The sequence below is a fragment of the Siphateles boraxobius genome, unplaced genomic scaffold (assembly GCF_051911475.1).
Source record: "Siphateles boraxobius isolate OS27281-9 unplaced genomic scaffold, OSU_SipBor_1 9, whole genome shotgun sequence".
NCBI lineage: Eukaryota > Metazoa > Chordata > Actinopteri > Cypriniformes > Leuciscidae > Siphateles > Siphateles boraxobius.
This window is the reverse complement of record NW_027509219.1, coordinates 2267166-2290050: the sequence shown is the minus strand read 5'-3', so window position 1 is coordinate 2290050 and position 22885 is coordinate 2267166. Positions and strand designations below refer to the sequence as shown.

At 44.3% G+C, this 22885-nt stretch overlaps 1 protein-coding gene across 2 annotated transcripts in view; it reads right to left on the bottom strand.

The window, feature by feature from the left end:
• Nucleotides 1-22885, bottom strand: part of antxr1a (ANTXR cell adhesion molecule 1a) — a 106079-nt gene that overhangs the window by 16302 nt on the left and 66892 nt on the right. For both annotated transcript variants that reach the window (XM_077222781.1, XM_077222782.1), the window contains exons 14-17: nucleotides 16307-16348; nucleotides 14164-14259; nucleotides 12688-12855; nucleotides 9363-9443 (exon numbers count right to left, since the gene is read on the bottom strand). In XM_077222781.1, the coding sequence (XP_077078896.1) occupies nucleotides 9363-9443; nucleotides 12688-12855; nucleotides 14164-14259; nucleotides 16307-16348 (387 nt within the window). The remainder of the gene's footprint in view (nucleotides 1-9362; nucleotides 9444-12687; nucleotides 12856-14163; nucleotides 14260-16306; nucleotides 16349-22885) is intronic.

Here is a 22885-nt window from a genome sequence, read left to right as displayed (position 1 = left end):
AAAAGCTGAGAAAATTACATTTTTGTCAAAGACTACGTCGGGATGGGATTCAGAATGATGATCGAAACACAGATGGAGTAGATCGAGTCCATCAACACCCCTAAAGCTTCACTTAAGCTTCTACAGCTCGTCCTGGGTCGACAGTTTTGAATTATATGCTGTTTAATTTTGACGATCACGTCATTTTACATATGCATCTGCTTACATATGCTATCGCTTGTTTCTGCTTCTTCCCATGTGTTTTGATCCAGAGATTCAGAACTCTTTCAGAAGATTTGTAATTTCCATCAATGACGGGGAAAGAGTTAATGGAAAATACTACAATGTATAGTGTCATTGCCATTCCATACCATAACTGCACAATAGTACTGCCACATTATTTTTCAAAAGACCTGTGAACACTCAGTATCCAGATCATCACTGAATATCTTTTACTGTTTCGTTTTGGAGCATCTGGATGTGTTTTCCATTAGGTATTGGCATGCGTCCACGTGGCGTCATCCATTGTGGTGAAATGGTGATGTTTCAACCTCATACTGTGATGTCACCATACTCCATAATCTCTGAGGGTGTCGCCTCCCTGATGGTGTTAATCACTGTACTATGTTTGGCTGTCCTCTAGTAAAGCAGTTGTATAATTTTCATGATATACAAGTCTAGACTCTATTGTTTCTGTTTTTCTGTTGGATCTTTTAGGCCCATATCTCTTTTAAGCTTCTTTCTTGAAATCGGATTGCTTTGTTGAGTAGTCAGTTGTGTTGAGTATCACTGTGCAGGTCCTTTTAATAAAAATCATTCTATGATGCAAGCGCGAATTCTTGACATCGCTCAGCAAACATCTGATCAACTCCATCTTTCCTGCAGATACATGGAGCAGGATAGCACAAGACAGCGAGGAAGTGATTTGTTGGTGATTTTGTGAAACATCTCTTTAAGAGGATTAGGTCCAAAGTTTAAATCAAATGTGACTCACAGTGGGGATATGGCATGTAGAGCTACTAAGCAAGCTCCTCAGAGAAAATGAGGGTGTGGGTGTTGAGTTGTGCACTGTGCTTCACATTTATAAATGGCAACACCCTCTGCACATGGTGTTAAGTCCAAATGGTTCTGTTGACATTGGACCCCATCTTTTTACTTTGGTAAAATAAAGCTGCACATGTTTCGTAGAGGAGAAATTACAGCCTGGTTTAGCAGCACTTAGAACAGGCTTACAGGAGCTGTCAAGTCATTGGTAGTGCACTTTTCAATGTGATTTATCTTGTTCATACAATCTAAATTTGATGCACTTGAATTTTCTAACTTTGTGAAGAAACTGTGAGTCATGGTTGCATATGCAAAAGTTTCTGCCAAGGTTGCTAGGCTGTTGCAATGTGGTTCCATTTCATTCAATGGTTTGGGGTCAGTAATAAGATTTTTTATTTTAATATAATTAGGAATATAATTAATTAGAGTGATGGAAAAGCTGAGTTCCCTTTCGTTGTCACTCCGAGTTACGTCGGATGACGACGAATGGGGTTTCGCTTAGAACACCTATCAACTTCGAGTATTACAAAACGAGCCAATGGCAAAGAAATGCCATGGGTCTGCGGAATTTGCATGACGTAACTCCGCCCCACCTCGTGGGTATAAAAGGAGGACGCCAGCAACAGGCAGATATGTTTTCGCTTCGGAGCCAAGAGCATTTCTTCACTCCACAGTCATCTCTGACTTCGCTCTACGAGACGAGCTTCTCTCTCCGGTGTTGGTGTGACGGCGATCTGCAGCGAGCTCACAGTGCCTGCTGATCTGTGCAGTAATCTGCCAGTGTGTGTGTGTCTCCCTGTGCGCTTCAACATCGCGGAGTTTTTTCTCTCCTCTCATAAAAGAGCTCGCACGCGGCACGTCTTTTTAAAGACGGCTCGCCCGTGCATTTCTGGTTGCAGCGGACTGGTATCGGACTCTGATGGGCACGAGCGCTGTCTAGTGTGTTTGATCATGCTTGAACAGCGCTCGTGGGTGACTCATGTTCTCGCAAGGGAACGTGATCATCGCGTCATAAATAGGTCGAGACTCGGTGAACTCGCAAGAGTGAGAGTCCCCTCATCCACCCCCCGATCTCGGCGGGTGGCCAGGGTGACCTGAGGGTTACGGTCTGGAACAAGGCGCCGACTATGTGTCCGTGACCCCAGCCCCCCTCTTCAATGACGGTGCCCGCTAGTGAACTGCTGATTCCCGCGAGTCTACCCTCTGGTGGCCCGCGTGTTTCAGTTGAAGCTACAGAGGAAGATGCCATGTCTGTTGCAGCATCACTAGGTGGGCTTGAGTCTTCTGGAAGTGAGGGCTCGTCACAGCTGCCACCTTCCGGTGTGCATACGGCTGTGCCTGAGTCTGATCCGGAGATGACGGCCATGCTTTCCTGGGACGATTGGTTTTGGGTAAGGCCGCCGACCCTCGTCCGTGGCAAACCCCAATACCTCTCTTCCCGGACGTGCATGATGAGATCTCGAAGTCCTAGAAGACCCCCTTGTCTTCTCAGGACCGCTCGCTGATCTCATCCGCCTTTCCTCCCCTCGATGGGGCCGCTGCCCTTGGGTACACTGGAGTTCCCCCGGCTGAACGCTCTGTTGCGATGCTATGTGTCCTCAGAGTGCTTCTTCTCGGCGCAATCCTAAGCACCCGCCCGTGGCCTGTAGGTTTTCGTCTACGCTTGTGGCGAGATCCTATAGCGCCACGGGACTGGCAGCCGCCTCACTGCATGCCATGGTCATTCTGCTGGTCCACCTGACCCAGATGCTCATGGACCTGCACGAGGGCGGGACTGACCCAGGGCTCTTCACTGAGCTGCGCGCCGCCACTGACCTTGCTCTCTGAGCGACGAAAGTGGCCGTACGCTCCCTGGGTCAGGTGATGCTCACCAGTCTGTGGCTGAACCTGTCTGATGTGCTGGATGTCGCGCGGACCCGTCTGTCCGACATTCCCATATCCCAGGTCGGCCTCTTCGGCGGTGCGGTTGAGGGCTTGCCCAACAGCTCTCAGCCGCCCATGAGCAGAGTGAGGTTGATTCTGTCCCGACGGCCCCGCCGTCCGCTCAGATCCCTCGTCTGCCCACCGCCGAAGGCGCCCTCCCGCGGCTCCCACCCCGCCCGTTCACGGGCCGGCTCTGGGGGCCGCGGGCGGACGCCACAGCCCTCTCCAGCCCCGCCCCCCGCTACACGCCGGGTTAAGCGGCGCTCGTGAGACGGGCACCTCGGCGATGGAGCAGACTGAGGTTGATTCTGTCCCGACGGCCCCGCCGTCCGCTCAGATCCCTCGGTCTGCCCACCGCCGAGGGCGCCCTCCCGCGGCTCCCACCCCGCCCGTTCACGGGCCGGCTCTGGGGGCCGCGGCCGGACGCCACAGTCCTCTCCAGCCCCGCACCCCGCTACACGCCGGGTTAAGCGGCGCTCTTGAGTTGGGCTCCTCAGAGATGGGACTCAGTTCTTTCCAGGAGTTGGTAGCAGGACCACTCCTTTCCCCGGGGAGGGCCGGGGAAGAATCCTTATTCTCCAAAGAGCTGATTCTCCCGTCTCTGAGCACAGAGTTCTCGGACGTCACAGAGCGCCGCCCACAAGCCGTGCTCTCCTCGTCCCCCTCTGTCCCAGAGGTGGTTGACATGGCGTGCCGTCCACGGACCGCTTCGCCCCTGTCCCCCTCTGTCGCCAGACCCCTGGCAGAGCAGGCCCCCGCGGGACGACCAGCCTGGTCCTCCCCTGGCCCCTCTGCCGTCCACGTCTGGGCCAGTTACTCCGCTTCGCTGCCCCTCCGGGGGGACGCCTGTGGTCGCATGATCCCGCTGGTTCAGTTCCTGGGAGCCTGGTTAGAGCTTCCCCGTCTGTCCCGCTGGGTCGCGCGGACCATCAGGCTCGGCTATGCGATTCAGTTCGCACGGTCTCCTCCCCACTTGGGGAGTCCGCTCCACTTTTGTTGGTGGCTATGCCCCCATCAGGAGAGCAGAGATTGCCACCCTGCTGGCGAAGGGCGCAATCGAGACTGTCCCTTCAGCCGAGATGAGGTCAGCCGGCTTCTCAGCCCCTACTTCATTGTCCCTAATAAAACCGGTGGGTTACGGCCAATCCTGGACTTGCGCGTGCTGAACCGCTCCCTTCACAGGATGCCGTTCAAGATGCTCAAACGCGTTTTCGAATGCATACGGCCTAGGATTGGTTTGCAGCGATCGACCTGAAGGACGCCTACTTCATGTCTCTATTCTCCTTGACACAGACCGTTCCTTCGGTTTTCTTTCAGGGGCAGGCATCCAGTACGCGGTTTTCCCTTTCGGGCTAGCCCTGTCTCCTCGCATCTTCACGAAGGTCGTCGAGGCTGCCCTTGTTCCCCTTCGGGAACACGGGGTTCGCATCCTGAGTTATATCGACGACTGGCTGATCATAGCTCACTCTCGAGTTCAGGTTGCGAACACAGGGACCTAGTGCTTCGGCACCTAGCTCGTCTGGGCCTTCGGGTCAACTGGGAGAAGAGCAAACTTTGCCCCGTGCAGAGGATCTCTTTTCTCGGTATGGATATCGACTCGGTCGCCATGTCCGCGCAGCTTACGAGCTAGCGCGCGCGCAGTCACTGCTGACTTGCCTGAAAGATAGAACAGTTCGAGGGCAAGAGTGCGGTTCCACTGAAACTTTTTCAGAGGCTCCTGGGCATATGGCTTCTGCAGCCGCGGCAACGCCGCTCGGATTGCTTCATATGAGACCGCTTCAGCTTTGGCTTCGCGACCGAGTCCCGAGGTGGGCATGGCAACACGGCACCCTCCGAGTAACAGTTACTCCGACCTGCCGTCAGACCTTCACCCCGTGGTCGAACCTCAGTTTTCTACGGGCCGGAGTGCCCCTGGAACGAGCTTCGCGGCATGTTGTTGTAACGACAGATGCCTCCTCCACGGGCTGGGGTGCCATGTGCAATGGACGTGCTGCCGCGGGCTCCTGGACAGGACCCCGTCGCCTCTGGCACACCAATTGCCTCGAGTTGCTGGCCGTACGTCTTGCTCTGCGCCGCTTCCGGGCCGTGCTCAAGAACCAACACGTACTAGTCCGTTCAGACAATACCGCCACTGTAGCGTACATCAACCATCAAGGTGGTCTACGCTCCCGCCGTATGTCGCAACTCGCCCGCCACCTCCTCATATGGAGTCAGAAGCATCTGAGGTGTCTTCATGCCATTTACATCCCTGGAGCCCTGAACTGTGCAGCCGACGAGCTCTCACGGCTTCAGCCCCTCCCGGGAGATTGGCGACTCCATCCCCAGTCGGTTCAGCTGATTTGGGACCAGTTCGGGGACGCACAGATAGATCTGTTTGCCTCTCACGACTCGACCCATTGCGCCCTGGGCTATTCCCTGACCGAGGGCACGCTCGGCACGGATGCACTGGCGCACAGCTAGCCGCGGGGCCGCAAATATGCGTTTCCCCACGTGAGCCTTCTTGCGCAGACCCTGCGCAAGGTCAGGGAGGACGAGGAGCAGGTCATTGTGGTCGCGCCATACTGGCCCGCCCGGACCGGGTTCTCCGAACTAGTACTCCTCGCGACAGCACGTCCCTGGCCGATTCCCCTGAGGAAGGACCTCCTTTCTCAGGGACGGGGCACCCTATGGCACCCTCGTCCCGATCTTTGGAACCTCCACGTGTGGCTCCTGGACGGGACGAAGCAGGTTTGAGTACCCTTCCACCTACGGTGGCGGCTACCATCACTTCCGCTAGAGCGTCGTCCACGAGACACGTCTACGCGTTGAAGTGGAACCTCTTCGTCAACTGGTGCTCTTCTCTTCAAGAAGACCCCCGGAGATGTTCGATTAGTGTCGTGCTTTCCTTCCTTCAAGATAGGCTGGAGCGAAGGCTGTCTCCCTCCACCCTGAAAGTCTATGTTGCCGCTATTGCCGCACACCATGACCCAGTCGAAGGTAAGTCTGTTGGAAGGCACAACCTGATCATCAGGTTCCTGAGAGGAGCGAGGAGACTGAATCCTCCTCGTCCTCCTCTCGTTCCCTCTTGGGACCTCTCAGTGGTTCTAACTGCCCTGCGGAGTGCTCCCTTTGAGCCTTTGCAATCAGTGGAGCTTAAGTTCCTGTCTATGAAGACAGCGCTCCTGGTTGCATTGGCCTCCATCAAGAGGGTGGGGGACTTGCATGCAATCTCCGTTGACGAAGCGTGCCTGGAATTTGGGCCGGCTTACTCTCACGTGATCCTGAGACCCCGGCCTGGATATGTGCCCAAGGTTCCTACCACTCCCTTCCGGGACCAGGTGGTGAACCTGCAAGCGCTGCCCCCGGAGGAGGCAGACCCAGCCTTGGCACTGCTCTGTCCAGTACGCGCCCTCCGCGCCTATGTAGACAGGACGCAGTGTTTCAGGACCTCAGACCAGCTCTTTGTCTGTTATGGTGGGAAGCTGAAGGGAAAGGCTCTCTCCAAGCAAAGGTTGTCTCACTGGATAGTGGACGCCATTGCCTTGGCATACCAGCAGCAAGGTCGACCGTGCCCCCTTGGTGTGACCGCCCACTCCACCCGGAGTGTGGCATCCTCTTGGGCTCTAGCGCATGGCGCCTCGCTAACAGACATCTGCAGAGCTGCAGGCTGGGCGACACCTAACACATTCGCCAGATTCTACAATCTCCGAGTGGAGCCAGTGTCCTCTCATGTACTCGCTTCAACCAGCTAGTACTGGACCCGCTCAGGTGTCTTCGCTTGCTCGCCATTCCACTCCACGGACTGGATACGTGCGATATTCTCCTCAGGTGAGCTTCCCCAAAAAGCCCTGAGTTCCTCCAGCACTCCTGACGTTGGCGCCAGTGTCTATTGCCTGTGCGTCGGCTAGGTGCCTCCCGTGTGCATGGTCCCTCCTCTGAGCGACCCCCACATGTGTATTTCCACTGTAAGCCTCTCTGAGCGTGTGTCTTTCCCTTGGCAAGCCACCTTGCCACCCCTGGGGTTGAAATATTCCACCTGCGGCTGGACACCCCAGTGTTCTCCATATGTCTCCTTCGGGTCATATGTGTATTCTCTAAGTCCCCCCCCCCTCTGGGTTGGCAGTAATTGCATATTTCCCCTGAACTTTGGGATATGCTCCCCAGTGTACCTTGGTATTCCTGTGCTAAATAGGAGTCCTTCGTCCGTGCCAGTCTCACGACAGGGATCTCAGATTTACGCAGGGCACTGGAAGACAGCTGAGAAGGTGGCGTGATTAGACTGGTAACCCCATTCGTCGTCATCCGACGTAACTCGGAGTGACAACGAAAGGGAACGTCTCGGTTACGTATGTAACCCTCGTTCCCTGAGTAGGGAACGGAGACGTTACGTCTGCCTGCCACTTTCCGCTGTACCGCGGGGATCGCCTGAGCTCAGTCTTGGCTCCTCAGCGAAGAAACATATCTGCCTGTTGCTGGCGTCCTCCTTTTATACCCACGAGGTGGGGCGGAGTTACGTCATGCAAATTCCGCAGACCCATGGCATTTCTTTGCCATTGGCTCGTTTTGTAATACTCGAAGTTGATAGGTGTTCTAAGCGAAACCCCATTCGTCGTCATCCGACGTAACGTCTCCGTTCCCTACTCAGGGAACGAGGGTTACATACGTAACCGAGACGTTTTCAGCATCATTTCTCCAGTCTTCAGTGTCACACGATCCTTCAGAAATCATTCTAATATGCTGATTTAAAACAAATCCCAATATTTTTTTTATAAATGTTGACAATAGATTTGTTGATTGATTTTTTTTGGTGGAAACTTTGAATTGAATTGAAGAAATTTCAATATAATAACATTAATTTTGATTAATGTAATGGTGGATTTATTTCTTAAAAAAAAAAAATCTTAGTATCAGTTTTAAAAAATCATAGAATCAGTAACCAGTGTATTGTATATTTTCTGAACAATGAGACCTGACTGTGCCCTGAAAGAGTTCATCACATCTCCCACAGTTTAAACCGTATTTAATAGTCTATGAACAGCATTGTGTATGGGATCATGTTCTTAGATTAACTCTTTTTCTCTGTGGATTTGACCTGCAGTCAACTTTATAGTCAAATCATCCTCTGCGTCTACCCTAAAGAACTTCATATTTCATTTCATGGACATCCCCAACTGGGATATATGATATGCATTTCCTCTGTTTATTTGCTTAGCCCAGGAGACCCAGCATGCAACAGGTGGGCTTTGACTCGGTCTGTAGTTGTTCTCCGTCCAGACGGGGATAGAAGAATGTTTGAAAGAAGCACGGAGTGAAAGCAAATACATGCGATAGAGACGAAGCCAAGTCTAACTGCAACATTTGTCATTAATGTTCATGATATTTTTTTTTAGCAAAGCTGACCTTTGTTTTACCAAACATATACTAAACATTACTAAATGAAAATATGCACACTTATATGGATAGTTTATACAAATATTATCATAATTTATTGAACCCTCAAGCTGTTCCAAACCGTATGTTTTTATTTCTACATATGACACAAAAGGAGATTTTTTAACAAACAAAAATGTATAGTGAGCACAAGCTCCAAAAATGACAAAAAAGCTCTTTGAAACCGAACTGAACAAAGATCTAGGATGTCTAAATCCATGCTGTGTGAAGCTCTGTCTGTGTGAGCCTGGTTTTCATTTCCTATCAAGCTGTAGAATAGAGCCATATTCATCTTTTTATTTCTGCTTTTCATCACTTCAGTAAAGCCAAGTCATATTGAATTAAATGACAGTTATAATAGCGATTTAACAGATTGCTCAGTTGGATTGTGAAAAATCAATCAAGAAAAGTCAATAAAGATCTTTTTTTAAGCTTCGCAGTCATTGTGTGTGTGTTCATCTTTAAAAAGAAATTAAGTGGAAACAGCAAACTATTTGCAGATAATTACCCTGTTCAGCTTTAAACTCCCCAACTTTTCACACATATTCCCAACAACCGCATCCCTACTCACTCATAGTACCAACAACTTATAAAGCGTTTACAGTACTGTATATCCATGCATCCAAATCATGTCTAATCCCAACTGCTCAAAATCTTGTATCAAAACCTTTTTACAAAGGAAACGACGTTCTCACACCCGAATAATGTTGCTCCTTGGGCAAAGGCTAATTTATGCAAACAAAAACCAATAATGCATTTGACCAATATTTCTTTCCCAAAAGTTACATACAGTACATTCAAGCAATATATGTTAATAGGGAATTGAACCCATGATCTTGTCAATTATAATGCTATGCTTTACCAGCTGAGCCAGGGGAACGGGAAAAAAACTGTAGTTCTTGGCTTCTAGTTACTGTGTAAAATAAAATACTCGCAAGTAAATGCGATAACCTGATAAAGAAACAAATTGTTCTGTCATACAATAAACAATAAACTAAGTGTCTTACCTTGTCTCCTGGTTGTGGTCGCATGATGGACACTCGATCATACCCTTTCTTCAGAAGTACCCACAATGCATCCAGTTTTCCCTGCACATTAGCGCACACACACACACACACACACACACACACACACACGCACACGCACACGCACACGCACGCACGCACGCACGCACACACACACACACACACACACACACACACCAAAGACATGAAAATTAAGTTAGAATAAGGAAGTGTGCTTCTGCTGTGCTATTCAGATCTTCTTTGACCCTCAGGTGTTTAATAACTTGTTTCTCACATTGATCAGTCACTAAACTCTGGGAAACTGGTTTTATTAACAAAGAGATTTTCCTGAACTCAACACCCCACATGTGAACTCCGTGGGTCATTATCAGATGAGATGGATAAAGCTCAAAGCACACACATACACATACAGCAGTCTATTGTCCCTCAGCCTTGACCCAACTTCCTAATAAAGTCAGCCAACTCTCATTGCACAAAAGTTGCTGTCTTTATCAACAAAAAAAGGGAAAACATTAATGGGTGAAGAATAAAGAACAGAAGATGTCTATGAAGATTTAAATGTAAAGCTGGGTCACAAAAATCTGGTCACGTTGCCTCTCTACGAATAAACAAATAACAGGCAGACACATGAGATAGAGATGAACAAATAAAAAGGGGATGAATGTTGAAACGAGGGGGAAAAACACACAAAAAGAATGAACAACGGGGGAAAAAACTTTGGCAATGCTCAGCGCTCTTGGACGGCAGGGTCTATGAGAGTGAGCGAACGGAGAGAGGTGAAATGAGGGAAACCTGGTTTTGAGTGTAATGAAAGGCTGAGTCCGCAGGCCCAGTTTCTTGGAGGTCACCACAGTTTCTGGTCTGTATTACAAATCCCCCAGCTATGATTCATAGATGCTTGATTATAAGCATTGACATCTCAAGTCATGATTTTAGACATATTAATTGAGCAGGAGAACTGCATGGTGGGGGGCTGCTCATGTATAGCTGTCAGCAGAGTGAGTCTCATCTATAGTCTTAGTGTTCAATGGAACACAAATGAACTATTTTTACAAACATTCAGTGTTTTTGTCCATTCACTGAAAGTGATTCGGGCCAATTTTGTTGTTCTTCAAAATATCTTCTTTTTTGCTTTACAGAAGAAATCAATAGATTATCTATATGCTCATAACATAGAAAACTCATAGAAAGAGACTATAGCGCACCTTGTGGCAAAGCTAAAGCTACAGTATGTAGGTATTATAAATTTCAGTCTGACACAAAACACGGCAATGCGCAAATTTAAACCTGGAGCTAGATGCATCTGCAGTCACATACTTATGTAGAGTATGTCTTGGGCCTTATTCAGTTCTCAGCAACAGGGCCCATCCAAACGAACAACACTGTGAGCTGCAGTCGAATACAGAGATCAGCAAGTCATAACAAAGGTCATTTACATACTGTATGCAAAATTCCTATGATCCTAGGCTAAAATCTGAAGTCTTTGACCGTTTTTTTAACTTGCTCACCGACAGCCAATAAATGACTGTTGCGATCAAATTTGACCTCAGATGAAATTCTGGCAGTGTCAGAAGATTTTACTCTCACACTCTCACTTTTTCAAGAAAAACTATAACCAAAATTGACGTTAGCCACTATTTCAATCCTGCGTGTAATGCAGCTCATCGTCACAGAACATGTCATTGATTGATGATGTAAATTGAGTGCGTTTGTTTTTAACATATTTTGATTGTCGTACAGTCTGACATTAATGACAACTGAGATCTTACAGTGAGATGTATTACATTGGGGATCACGTTTGTACAGTCCGACAAGGAACAATCGTAAAGGACTATTATAAATGGAAAACGGTATCGCGCGAACAAATAACGTCAGACACATAACAGTAATTATGATTAGCCTTTTGCTTGACTACGTTATAAATAAGCTAATAATGTGTTGCTAATGTTACACAAACCATTTTTTGTCGCCTTCTCAGAGTCAGACAGCTGCCTTCTAACAATCAGCATCCTTAGAAACACTTTGAACAACTCAGAACATCAGTGGAGAAAGGCATAGTTCATCATTACATCGCAATTTACATCATATACATAGTTCACCAGTTATATTGCTAAATGTACCCGATATTTTTATATCAACAAAAAAATATGCTGGGATAACCTGGCTTCTCTTGAGACTCCACTGCTTCAGAGCTGCCCTAGTAATAATATGCTAAAGCCCGTCCGCATCTTGACCTGATTGGTTACAAAGTAGTTTGTAACGTCAGAAACACCAGCGATATCAAACTGTGTTTTTCAAACTGCGTCTTTAGATCACTGCAGTTTTAAAGAGAAAATACTCATCAATGGTGCTGACCATAAAATTGAAAATTCTGTCAGTAATTACTCACCCTCATGTTGTTCCAACCCCCGTTTGTTCATCTTCGGAACACGAATTAAGATATTTTTGATGAAATCTGAGAGCTGGATCACTCCTCCATAGGCTTCTTAATGGATTGAAACTTGTCAGCCCCGAAAAGTTATTAAAGACATCGTTAAGTTAGTCCAAGTGACTACAGTGGCTCAATCTTAAGTTTATCAAACGACGAGAATACTTTTTGTGTGCAAAAAAACACAAAAATAATGACTTTATTTCAACTATTCATTTCCTTCTCTGTGGGCCTCGAGTCAGTTCACGTAGTGTAACAGCGTACGCTTCTGTGTTGTACGTCACACGTGGGCTCACTATTGGTCGACGCTGGTCGTGTGTGATATGTGTGACGTGCAACACAGAAGCACTCAGATTTAATCAAAAAGATCTTAATTCGTGTTCCGAAGATGAACGAAGGTCTTACGGTGTTGGAACAACATGAGGCTGAGTAAATTTTCATTTTTGGGCGTACTATCCCTTTAAAAACACCACACAGACATATAAACAACATTATAAACTAGATTTTCACCACAGGAGGACTTTAAAAGGTTAAAATTCCAGTGAATGTTTTTAACAGTTTTTTTTATCAACTTTTACCCTCATTAGTTAATTTTGCAGTGTGACATGTATTTTTTTAAGGTACAAATATTCCAATTAATATGATCTTGCACAATAATTATATATATTAAAAAATAATAATTGAATGAGTTTAGCATGTAACAGCGCACAACATGTTAACTTCCCTTGAGTTTTTTATATTGACTATCCAAATATCCCTTTAAAGCATATAAAGCATTTTTTTTTTCTCAACACAATTCTCAACCCCATTTCTCAACACAAACACTGCTTTTAAGTTTTAGTTATCATGTGTACCCCGAGAACATGCTATTGTTCTCACCTTTATAGGGGAGTACCATTTGCGAGGGCCTGGTGGTTTCCTCATGCCATTATTTAGGATGCGAGAAGGAGGAACTTCAAACTCTTGTTCAGGCATCTTTACCCTTGCGTTCTTTGCCTTTTCCAGTTTAGCACCCTCCTCAGTCGAACCTTTCTCACCCCAGCGAACCTGAAAGGATGGTGATGATCATGTTATCCAGCATGATATGACAATGATCTGAAGAGCTTTAAAGGAAGCAAGAACATCTGACCTTCTCCAAAGAGGAGTTCACATGACAAATTTTATTTTGAAATATTTCTTATTCTATTTAATTTGCATTATGTTACTTTGACTATCGTGTTATGTAGGGAGCTGTTCATGTTTGTTTTTTGGGATGGAACGGAGAAGAGGAGCTAAATATCAATTAGATATTCAACCTGAACACACATTGCTTTCAGAGTTGTTATAGTTATAGTTACAACTTACTTCATAAAAAAGTTATTCAGTAACATAATCCAGGCACCACAATATGAAAGTAATGTAATCTGATTACTTTTGGATTCCTTCAAGGTAACGTATGTAAATAAAGTCAAGTAAAAAGCAATATTCAGGAGAATGATTGCACATGCCCAAATGAGTCATGACTGGCAACAGAACCAGCTGTCAATTAGAGATATGTGGATCAGAGATATGTGGAGATGGTTATTCTAACGTCTACCGTATTCACTGTTAATATAAATCATCCACCCCCACCCACTCGAACCTGATTTTCTCTGAAAAATTACTTTATTACTTGGCCCGCCCAAACCGCAGATTATCTGCTGTCTCCACGGATATAATGCAATCTGCTCAGCACTGTCAATAAAGCGTTATTATGTCAAAATACTCATAGTACTGATAATAATACTGATAATACTGATAGTATTCCCATTTTTTTCTTTTTTTTACAAAATGTAACTATAATCTTATTACTTAGTTTTTCATTTTTGTTTTACAGTTTATTTTCATATACTGATTATGTAACACCATTGCATGGATTCCATTCCTCCCCAACCCTGATTGCTTTTAATTATTGATGACATCATAGCAGCAGGTTAAGGTGTTGTTAATGAGGTTTGCATAGTAGGCTACATTGATTATTTCAAGCTTACTTTTTGTGAATGCATCTGACAAACATTTTACTTTCCCTTCTGTATATCCTGTTTTTCTCCACAATTGTAGGCTTTTATATTCACTTTCAGCAGCATTGCTGACTTCAATTATGACGTGGTGAAGTCTCTTGACAAGTAATGCAAACAACAGTGGTTTCATTCCAAGTAGAGGCAAACTGTCAACTGGAGATTCACAGACAGAATCTATCACCGTTAAGAAAGATACTTAACCCTAGGTTAAGAGACACGGCCCTCTTTATCTGGATGAAAAGCATCTGTTAAGTGACTGAGTGTGTGCTAATTTAGTGGCTGGTGTCCTCTAGTGAATAATAAAACTGTTGTTTACCTCCATTCTTTTAATGCCGCCAACTCCTCTTCCTCCATAGTAGGACGCGTCGACTGTGGGCCACTTCTTCTTCGGAGTTCCATCCTCTTCATCATCCTTACACAGCAAACAACGAGACAATGAACCAAAATAGAGCTCAATGGTTCTCAAACGGCAGGCTGCAAAGCTATTCTAGTCCAGGACAAAAGTTAAATAATTGTTTTTTGATGCAAATTACTAAGGTAGTCAAATTAAGAAGATGCCAAAATACTCATCTTCGAAAACCATGAACAAAATTACACAAGCTAAAAATAAAATACAACCCAGACCAAATTAAGTAAGGGTTACAGGTTTCATACTAAATCTGGTTCTCAGTTCTCTCAACATAGAACTAATATACACATCTTGTTGAATGAAACAAGAACACCATTGTGAAGATTTTTTTTTGTTTGTTCCACAAACATATTTTTGTGGTCTTATTCAAATGGCACAGCATTTTCCTAAATGAGGTGTGACTCACTCTTTTAAAACATGACTTTCATTTATTGCCTCTCAGAAAGGCACAAGCAATGCCTTACGCCCTCCCTAGCTCTTCCTGATCCAGTAAAATAAGTCCAACTTGGCTCACTCAAGTTATGACTTTATTTTTCCAGCTCTGAAGAAATTTAACCCTGTTTAACAATCAGTCCTTGGGATTTGAACAGCCATCTTTTATCAATGCCTCTATACTTAATCAAAAGGTTTAACAGCCATCCCCTCCCTTCATATTTCAGACCACCCACTTGATTCCCCATCACATTTTATATCCTGAAAGTTTTGGGTAACTTAAAGAAACTTTTGGGTAAAATTCCCCAACCCACAGCCATTCCACATTTAACATTCCTAAGGTCTTACAAAAGTGACATCACTAATGAAAGATTTATAAAAAATAAATGCTATCATATTACATGTCTTTAATAAGGCCAGACTGAACTGATTTATTAACCAGCATGGTTAAACAACAGTCTACAAAGATCTGGATAGTCTAAAGTTTCTCCCAAAGATCCTGTTAAATAGCTTAAACATTCTGGCCTTCAGAAAGAGTTTTAAGTCAAAATAACATTGTTACAAAATAACATCAAAATTTGACTCTTTTTGTGGTCTTAATACACATTTTTCATGTGTACATTGAGACCATTAGGGATTAAGCCTATAATCCAAGATAAGTAAGAGTTAAATAACACAATCACCATAAACTCTGCAGTTTAGGGTGATACAACACCCCTCCGTTTATGTCATGGTCTGGTCTGAGTTTATTTTAACGATAATAACCAGCTGGCTATACGTTAACCCACTTATTACACAGCTACTTACCAAGATATTTGTCATCTTACTTACAGATAATTTACAGGCACATTTTCTAAGTAATAATGTATTAATAGTAATCTGCAATCTAAGCTACCTTTGTTTCTCTGTTTTAAGTGCTCACTTTTCCAGCTCTTTGTGTATCTATGACAGAAATACCATGATTACGAGATTCTGACTTGTGAAAAGCATTCATGTCCTTAAAAAAACTCATAATTCCAAGGCATGAACACTGCAACTAATCGGGACCTTGTTGGTCAGACAAAATTTTCATTTTTTTTATGCTGGTAGTATATAGTATATTAAAATTAAAAAATGTGTATTGTGTAAAGTGTAAAGTGTGTTAAAGTTTGAAATATACGGTCCTTTGAGGCAATTTCTATTAGAGTTTCTATTAGAACCATTCTAAGTTCCATTTTTCTTTTTAGAAATAAACAAAAATACTTGACTGCTTAGCTCTATAATTGACCAATCAGAATCAAGTATTCCAGAATGCCATGATAAAGTGCTGATATTTAGTACAACAGCACTAGAATTTCAGTTTTTATCACACCACTTGTCTGTGCTCATTGCATTCCAGATCAGAGTATTTGAGCGGTGGCATGATTATGCTTTGAGCAGAAAGGGGAAATCTCCTTCATTCCGCTCCACTGATGATCTGTTCCAGACCAGCTTTAATTCTGTTTGCTGCTTCGTGGAAGGCAAACCTTGATGCTTTGGCTTCTTCTGGCATTATTTTTTGGTGGCCGGAAAGAAAAGAATGACCTAACTAGCCAGTTTAGAATAAGATGCTGCTTAATTAGACAATTGTAGTACTTACCGTACTATCTTCCACTATTGGTGGTGGAGGTTCATGGATAATCTGCAGAGAGAAAGAGAGAGAGGACAGAGGATGCAAAGATAAACAATCTCACATGAGTCCACTCATGTTGGCATGTCAGACCACATGCTCTCCAAAGTAAAAAACAAAAACAAAACTAAAACCTTTTTTTCTTCCACTGACAAGTCAAAGGACCCAAGTAATGTGTTCAATGTGTGCCAGAAAATCAGGTTACACAAAAACACATGGCTAAGGAATTGCACCCCCCCCCCCCCCCCCTCCTCGTTTTCAGTGTGTTTACAAGCAAGTTTAAATTATCTAAAAATCTGGAGCCCATATCTAAATGTTTAAAAGCAGAGCTCAACATTAAGCTTTTCCAGGTACGTGTCTTTCAGAGTAATACAACTGATTATTTACTTGTCCAGAAGTCACTTTTACAACAACATCTTAACAATACAGTAAAAAAAAAAACACCAGGCATATAAAGTCAACCATATAATCCGTTAAATATGCATGATTCAGCTGACATTTAAGTACTGGTATGTGAAAAAAAAAACATGCGTACGTCATTGCAGACGAATGGGGATCGCTTGCGAGCTTATCTACTTCGAGTGAAACTAAACGAGCCAATGCACATTGGCATGCGATAATTGTACCAGCTGCTGTGCATCGCGGCGCAAGCATATAATGAGCAGAAGGTGCATCGCATCCTTGTTTTTCCTCTGAGGAGCCGGACTTGTGACTCGGCCGTCCAGCGGAAGCTCAGCAACTGTGACAAGGGGACGTACATCTCCGTTACCTTTCTTTGGGGAACAAGGGTTACCATACACAACCGAGACGTTCCCCTTCCTCAGCCTCACTGCCAGTCATTGCTGACGAATGGGGTATCTACCAAAACGCCACGGCTGCTGGCCCTTCCAGCGCTCCGCTTGAGTCCCCTGGCCTGACCGCAGTGTTGGGCAGAAAGTAGGAGCTCTAAGCAGAGAAGATCAGTCACTGCTGTTCCGCAAGACCCACTCAGTGTGACTTATTGGACAACGCTGAGAAAGCGTGGCCCTTGGGGAAGGGAACACTGCGGAAACCACATCCTATGAGGTGGAACACATTGACTCGGCTCGGGAGGCACTGAGGTGCCGCGAAGCGGCGTCTGAGTGTGTTGTGCCACACTTACCTGGTTCCAGGGTGGGGCAGAGGGTGCGTGGGAAGGCTTGGTCGCGTCCCTGAGCCGCACACTGCTGCCTGCTGGCGATGGAAGAGGGGGAAAGGAGTGGCAAGCTATGGGAGCATCTCTCACTGCAATATGCGGCCTCTTGTGACCCAGAGAAGGAAGAACAGATCACGTTCATGTGGGCAGAACAGAAACAAAATGAAACAAAAGATTCTCCACCCGGTCCTCCTTCGGGGTAGGCAGAGGTGCAGACACTATGTCAGAGGTGAGCAACTTCCTCCATCGCTGGGTCGCCCGTCTTAGGGCCACTTGCCCTTACGCTTGCTGCCTGATTTAGCGGGGGCCTGGACGGGCTGGGCGCTTAGGCTAAGCAGGGGTGGAAGTGGCCACAGGGGGGCGCCCTCAGTGACAAGGACTGGGTGTAGGCAGCAGCTGGTCGTCGGGGCAGGATGTGCTTAATCGTCTCCGCTTGCTTCTGTGCTGCGGAAAACTGCTGGGCAAAGTTTTCCACAGTGTCGCGGAAGAGGCCGGCATAGCAGACAGGGGCATTGAGGAACCACACTTCGTCGGGCTCACGCCTGTCTGCCAGGTTGAACCACTAACATGGACATAACCCAAACCCAGGGAGCGTGCAGTGACTTTTGTCGCCAGGCGGACGATGTCCGTCGCTGTACTCAGTTCCTGCACAACCCCTGGGTCGGAACTACCCTCGTGCAATTCCTTGAGCGCCTTGGCCTGCTAGAACTGCAGGAGCGCCATGGCATGCAGGGCGGAAGCAGCTTCTCCATAGGCTGAGTAAGCCTTGTCCGCTTAAAAAACGTACACGCCCAGGAGGGGAGGTGTGGGTTTCCCCACCAGGAAGTAGTGGTCTTGGGACACAGCTGCATCGCCACAGACTGCTCCACCGGGGGGATCTCCATGTAACCCCATCAAGTGTAATGAGGGAGGAAGAGGCACCAGAACGGTTTCAGGCAGAAAAAGGTGCCATCCATGCTCTGGTAACCTTTTCATGCTCTTCCGGAAAGAAAGCCACTGGGGCGGGGTGCTGAGAACCAGCACGGGGAAGCATAGCCGTGAGCTCTGGATCTGCCGCGGCAACACACAGGGTGATAGTGCAAGCCTGTGTGAGCACTCACTCATGGGGAACGCCCACCGAAACCAACAAGCTGAATGAACAGCTTTTCTCATTGAAGGCGCACACTGTCGGAGAACCACGACCTTCACTGCGCGCGCCGTCACGCCAACACCAGCTCGCAGAGGCTCCTTCCAGCAGAGACTCGAACAGCAACACTCTAACAGATGCTTGAGAGAACAGGAACAGCATGCACTGTCTGGCTCTGAAGCGAAATAACAAGAATGCATCGCACCTGCTGCTCATTATATGCTCACACCGCAATGCACTGTAGCTGGTGAAATTATCGCATGCCAATGTGCATTGGCTTGTTTAGTTTCACTCAAAGTAGATAGGCTCGCAAGTGATCCTCATTCGTCAGCAATTACGTACGTCATAGTCAGTGATGAGAATAACGGCGTTATAAATAAACGGCGTTACTAACGGCGTTATCTTTTTCAGTAACGAGCAGTACAACGCAGTTACAGTTCCTGACAAAATAATGTGGCGTTACTATAATGGAACCCACTGAAGCGGTTTTCATCCGAGTAGGCTCTCTCTCCGCCATAGGACCTCTAAAGTTTTTCTCTGGTGTGTGTGTGTCTGTTTATGAAGTGCCGGAGTGGACAAAAGCGAAGCGAACGCCGCGAGTGTGCTCAACAATGCGCGAGAGAGACCGAATGTGAGGGGGGGCTCAACGATTGCACAAGAGAGACCGAGGGTGTCCGAGCATTATATAGCTAATTTGATTATAAATAAATGACAAATTTCAGCATTAGAATAATCTCTATAGCCTATTGGTATCATCTGCAACGTTTTAATTGATTTACATGGTTATACAAATAAAATCTAAAAAATAACCTGCAGGGAACGTTCTGGGAAGATTATAAAAATAAAACCTAAAAATAACGGGGAACGTTCTGGGAACGTTCTCTTTAGGTTATAAAATAAAACCCGAAAATAACCTGCAGGGAACATTCCCAGAAAACATCTTTGTTTGACGGTTGTAAACACGTGCGGCAAACATGCCTAGAATTTGGCTTAAATAACCTCTGATGATGACGTTCTCTGTAGGTTATAAAAATAAACCCCCAAAATATTAAATTTTATTATTATTATAATTTTCTGGGTAAATTGTTCAAATTGTATTATATTGAGAGAGCACTTCTTGTTAAACGGTTTACTTTTGTGAGGAAGAAAATACTTAGGCTATAGTATGTCTACTAGTTCTGAAGTTGTGTAACAGTTTTAGCATTTTAATATGCACTGCAAAGAGTATGTATATTTTTTATTTTTATTTATTAATTTTTGGTACATTTCTTATTTTTAAACTTATTTGTTGGCCAGTTTGTGGTCTGTGCGATATTAATAATAAACCATCTATTATGTTTTATTGTTCTACTATAGTACTGATAATATTTAGAATTATATATTGAATTTAATAGGTGTCTCTCACATTGTCCCACAGCAACATTAAAATAGTGTAGATTAGTGTTCAATGTTTTATAATAATAATTTATTCTATTAAGTGTTTTTTTTTTAAAGTACTTTTTTACTTTTATAAGGACGTAACTCAGTTTCTAACTCAGTTACTATTTGTGAGAAGTAACTAGTAACTACAACGAATTACTTTTTTTAAGTAACATGCCCAACACTGGTCATAGTGAAGCTGACGAAGGGGAAGTAATTTTTTCCAGCCCAAATTAATGTTCCTCTGGGTACGGATCACTGATAATTATAATTAATAATAATGATAGTTTTATAATATAATTATAATAATTTTGTTATTATTAGTCTTATTATTATTACATTGATTATGATCTTATAATTCAACAATGTACTGTTATATTGATTTAGTAATAAATAAGATAAACAGTTTTTCAGAAATCATACCCTCCTTAGACCTCAAGAAATTCTGAAAAAAGTTTGTAAATTCTGAAAATTAAATAGCTTGTTGCATTATGACATTTATTGTTATCTTTTTGCAAAACTTTGTGTAGTATGAGGTTAGCAGACTAACCGGTTAGTGTATTCTAAGATATAAGCTAATTAGACAACTGAAACCACACAAAAAAGATAGACCATTTACAGCTTTGGTTATATGACGTGACATGCAATATATAATTTAAAGACATGAATTGAAGTTTAAGGCAGCATCAGTAAAAGAAAAAATATTGTGGAATTCAAAGTCAGGCACCAAGTGACCATAAGAAGATCTTTGGAAAACTAATATTAATAGTGGTAAAAAGTGTAAAACTCATCTGGTATTTATCCAGATGCAAAAGAGCACATGTTGTTATTGTTTTGAAACTCATCTGGACTTCTAGGAATCATGTGAAAAACATTTCAAGGATAGATACATTAACAATTCCAGAGTGTAGTAATAATTCCAGCTCTTTTTTTTTCTCTTTGGACTGAAAAGGGAAAATTATTTGATTAATTGAGTGTTTGTATAAACATTTCTGTGGTCTCTTTCTGTGATTTAGTGTTGTCAGAGATTAGGATGATTGTATTTATGAGTGAGAGCATATGAACAAAACCTAAAATATTTAAATATATATATATATATATATATAAAATCTGTTTTCTTTTACATTACAAATATCTAACCATTCTTAAAGCAAAATAAAATTATTTAAGATGTTGTTATTTTCTAAAATTATCAAATTTAAATGTTTATGACTAAAACAAGAAAAAATATCTGTCCGTGGTGTAAGAAAAACTCTCTGATTTCATCAGAAAACACTCAAATAGACCAAAACTTTTATTTAGTACTATAAACTCTGTTATCAACCCCCTAATTCCCCAGTCCTTGATGTATCCACTGATACCTGTGAGAAATTTCTCAATTTCTTTACTAACAAAATTGCGAACATTAGATCTTTGTTTACCCCCACTTTATCTGTTACTCCGCCTGACTTTTCAGGTGTACCAGTTATTTTTAACCAATTTCAGCCCATCTCTCTCACTGAATTGAGGGACTTAGTATCGCATATGAAACCTACTACATAATCCCATGATGCTATTCCCTCTTCTATTATAAAGGATGTTTTTGACGCAGTCAGCCCCTCCATTCAGATCATTTTAAATTCAAGCCTTGCATCCGGCACTGTCGCGACATGTTTTAAGCATGCGGTTGTCCAACCCTTGCTTAAAAAAACACAACCTCGATGCCAAATGCCTAAAAAACTACCGCCCCATTTCTAAGCTTTCTTTTATTTCTAAAGTTCTGGAAAAAGCTGTACTGTCACAGCTGATTCCCTTTCTGACCACTCACAACATACTAGAACATTTTTAGTCAGGTTTCAGACCCCTTCATAGCACTGAAACAGCCCTGTTTAAAGTAACCAATGATCTTCTTCTCACACAAGATTCAGGTGATAATGCCCTCCTGATATTATTGGATCTTAGTGACGCCTTCGACACTGTTGATCACAATATTCTCCTCACCCACCTTGAATCAGCAGTTGGGTATTAGGGAGACTGCACTTCTTTGGTTCCACTTCAATCTTATAGAGAGGACTTTCTCAGTGTCTATTGGCCAGTTCTCCTCATCATCTGCTCCTCTCTCTTATGGGGTCCCTCAGGGGTCCATTATGGGTCCTATGCTTTTTAGCTTGTATATGCTCCCTCTGGGTGATAGCATAAGAAAGCATAACATCTCTTTTCACCTCTATGCGGATGACTCACAGCTGTCCTTGCCTCTAAAATCTAGGGACTCTAAAATCTCTCCTGGTCTGTCTTGAAGACATCAATATTTGGATGGTTAACAATTTTCTCCAGTTAAATAGTGACAAGACAAAAGTCATACTTTTTGGTCCTTCCAAGGACCAAAATTTAGGTCATCTCACCCCATCTGTCAAACCCTATGCCAGAAACCTGAGTGTCATTAATGACTCTGAACTCTGTCTTGACAAACAGATTAGTTCTGTTGTCAAAAATAGTTTTTACCAGATCAGAATGATCTCCCGCCTGAAGTCCTTCTTATCTCACAACAACCCTGAGAAAGTTATCCATGCCTTTATTACAGCACGGCTGTATAATTGCAATTCCCTATAACTTGGCCTCCCCCAATCCTCACTTAGACGTTTGCAGTTCGTCCAAAACGCACCCGCGCGTCTTTTAACGTGATCACATCACCCCCATTCTGGCCTCCTTGCACTGGCTCCCAGTTCTTTTTAGGCTTCAGTTCAAAGTTTTATTGTTTGTTTTTAAGACACTTAATGGGCTGGCCCCAACCTACATCATTGACCTTGAACTCAGTTCAAAGATCACTGAGATCCCCAAACAAAGGGCTCCT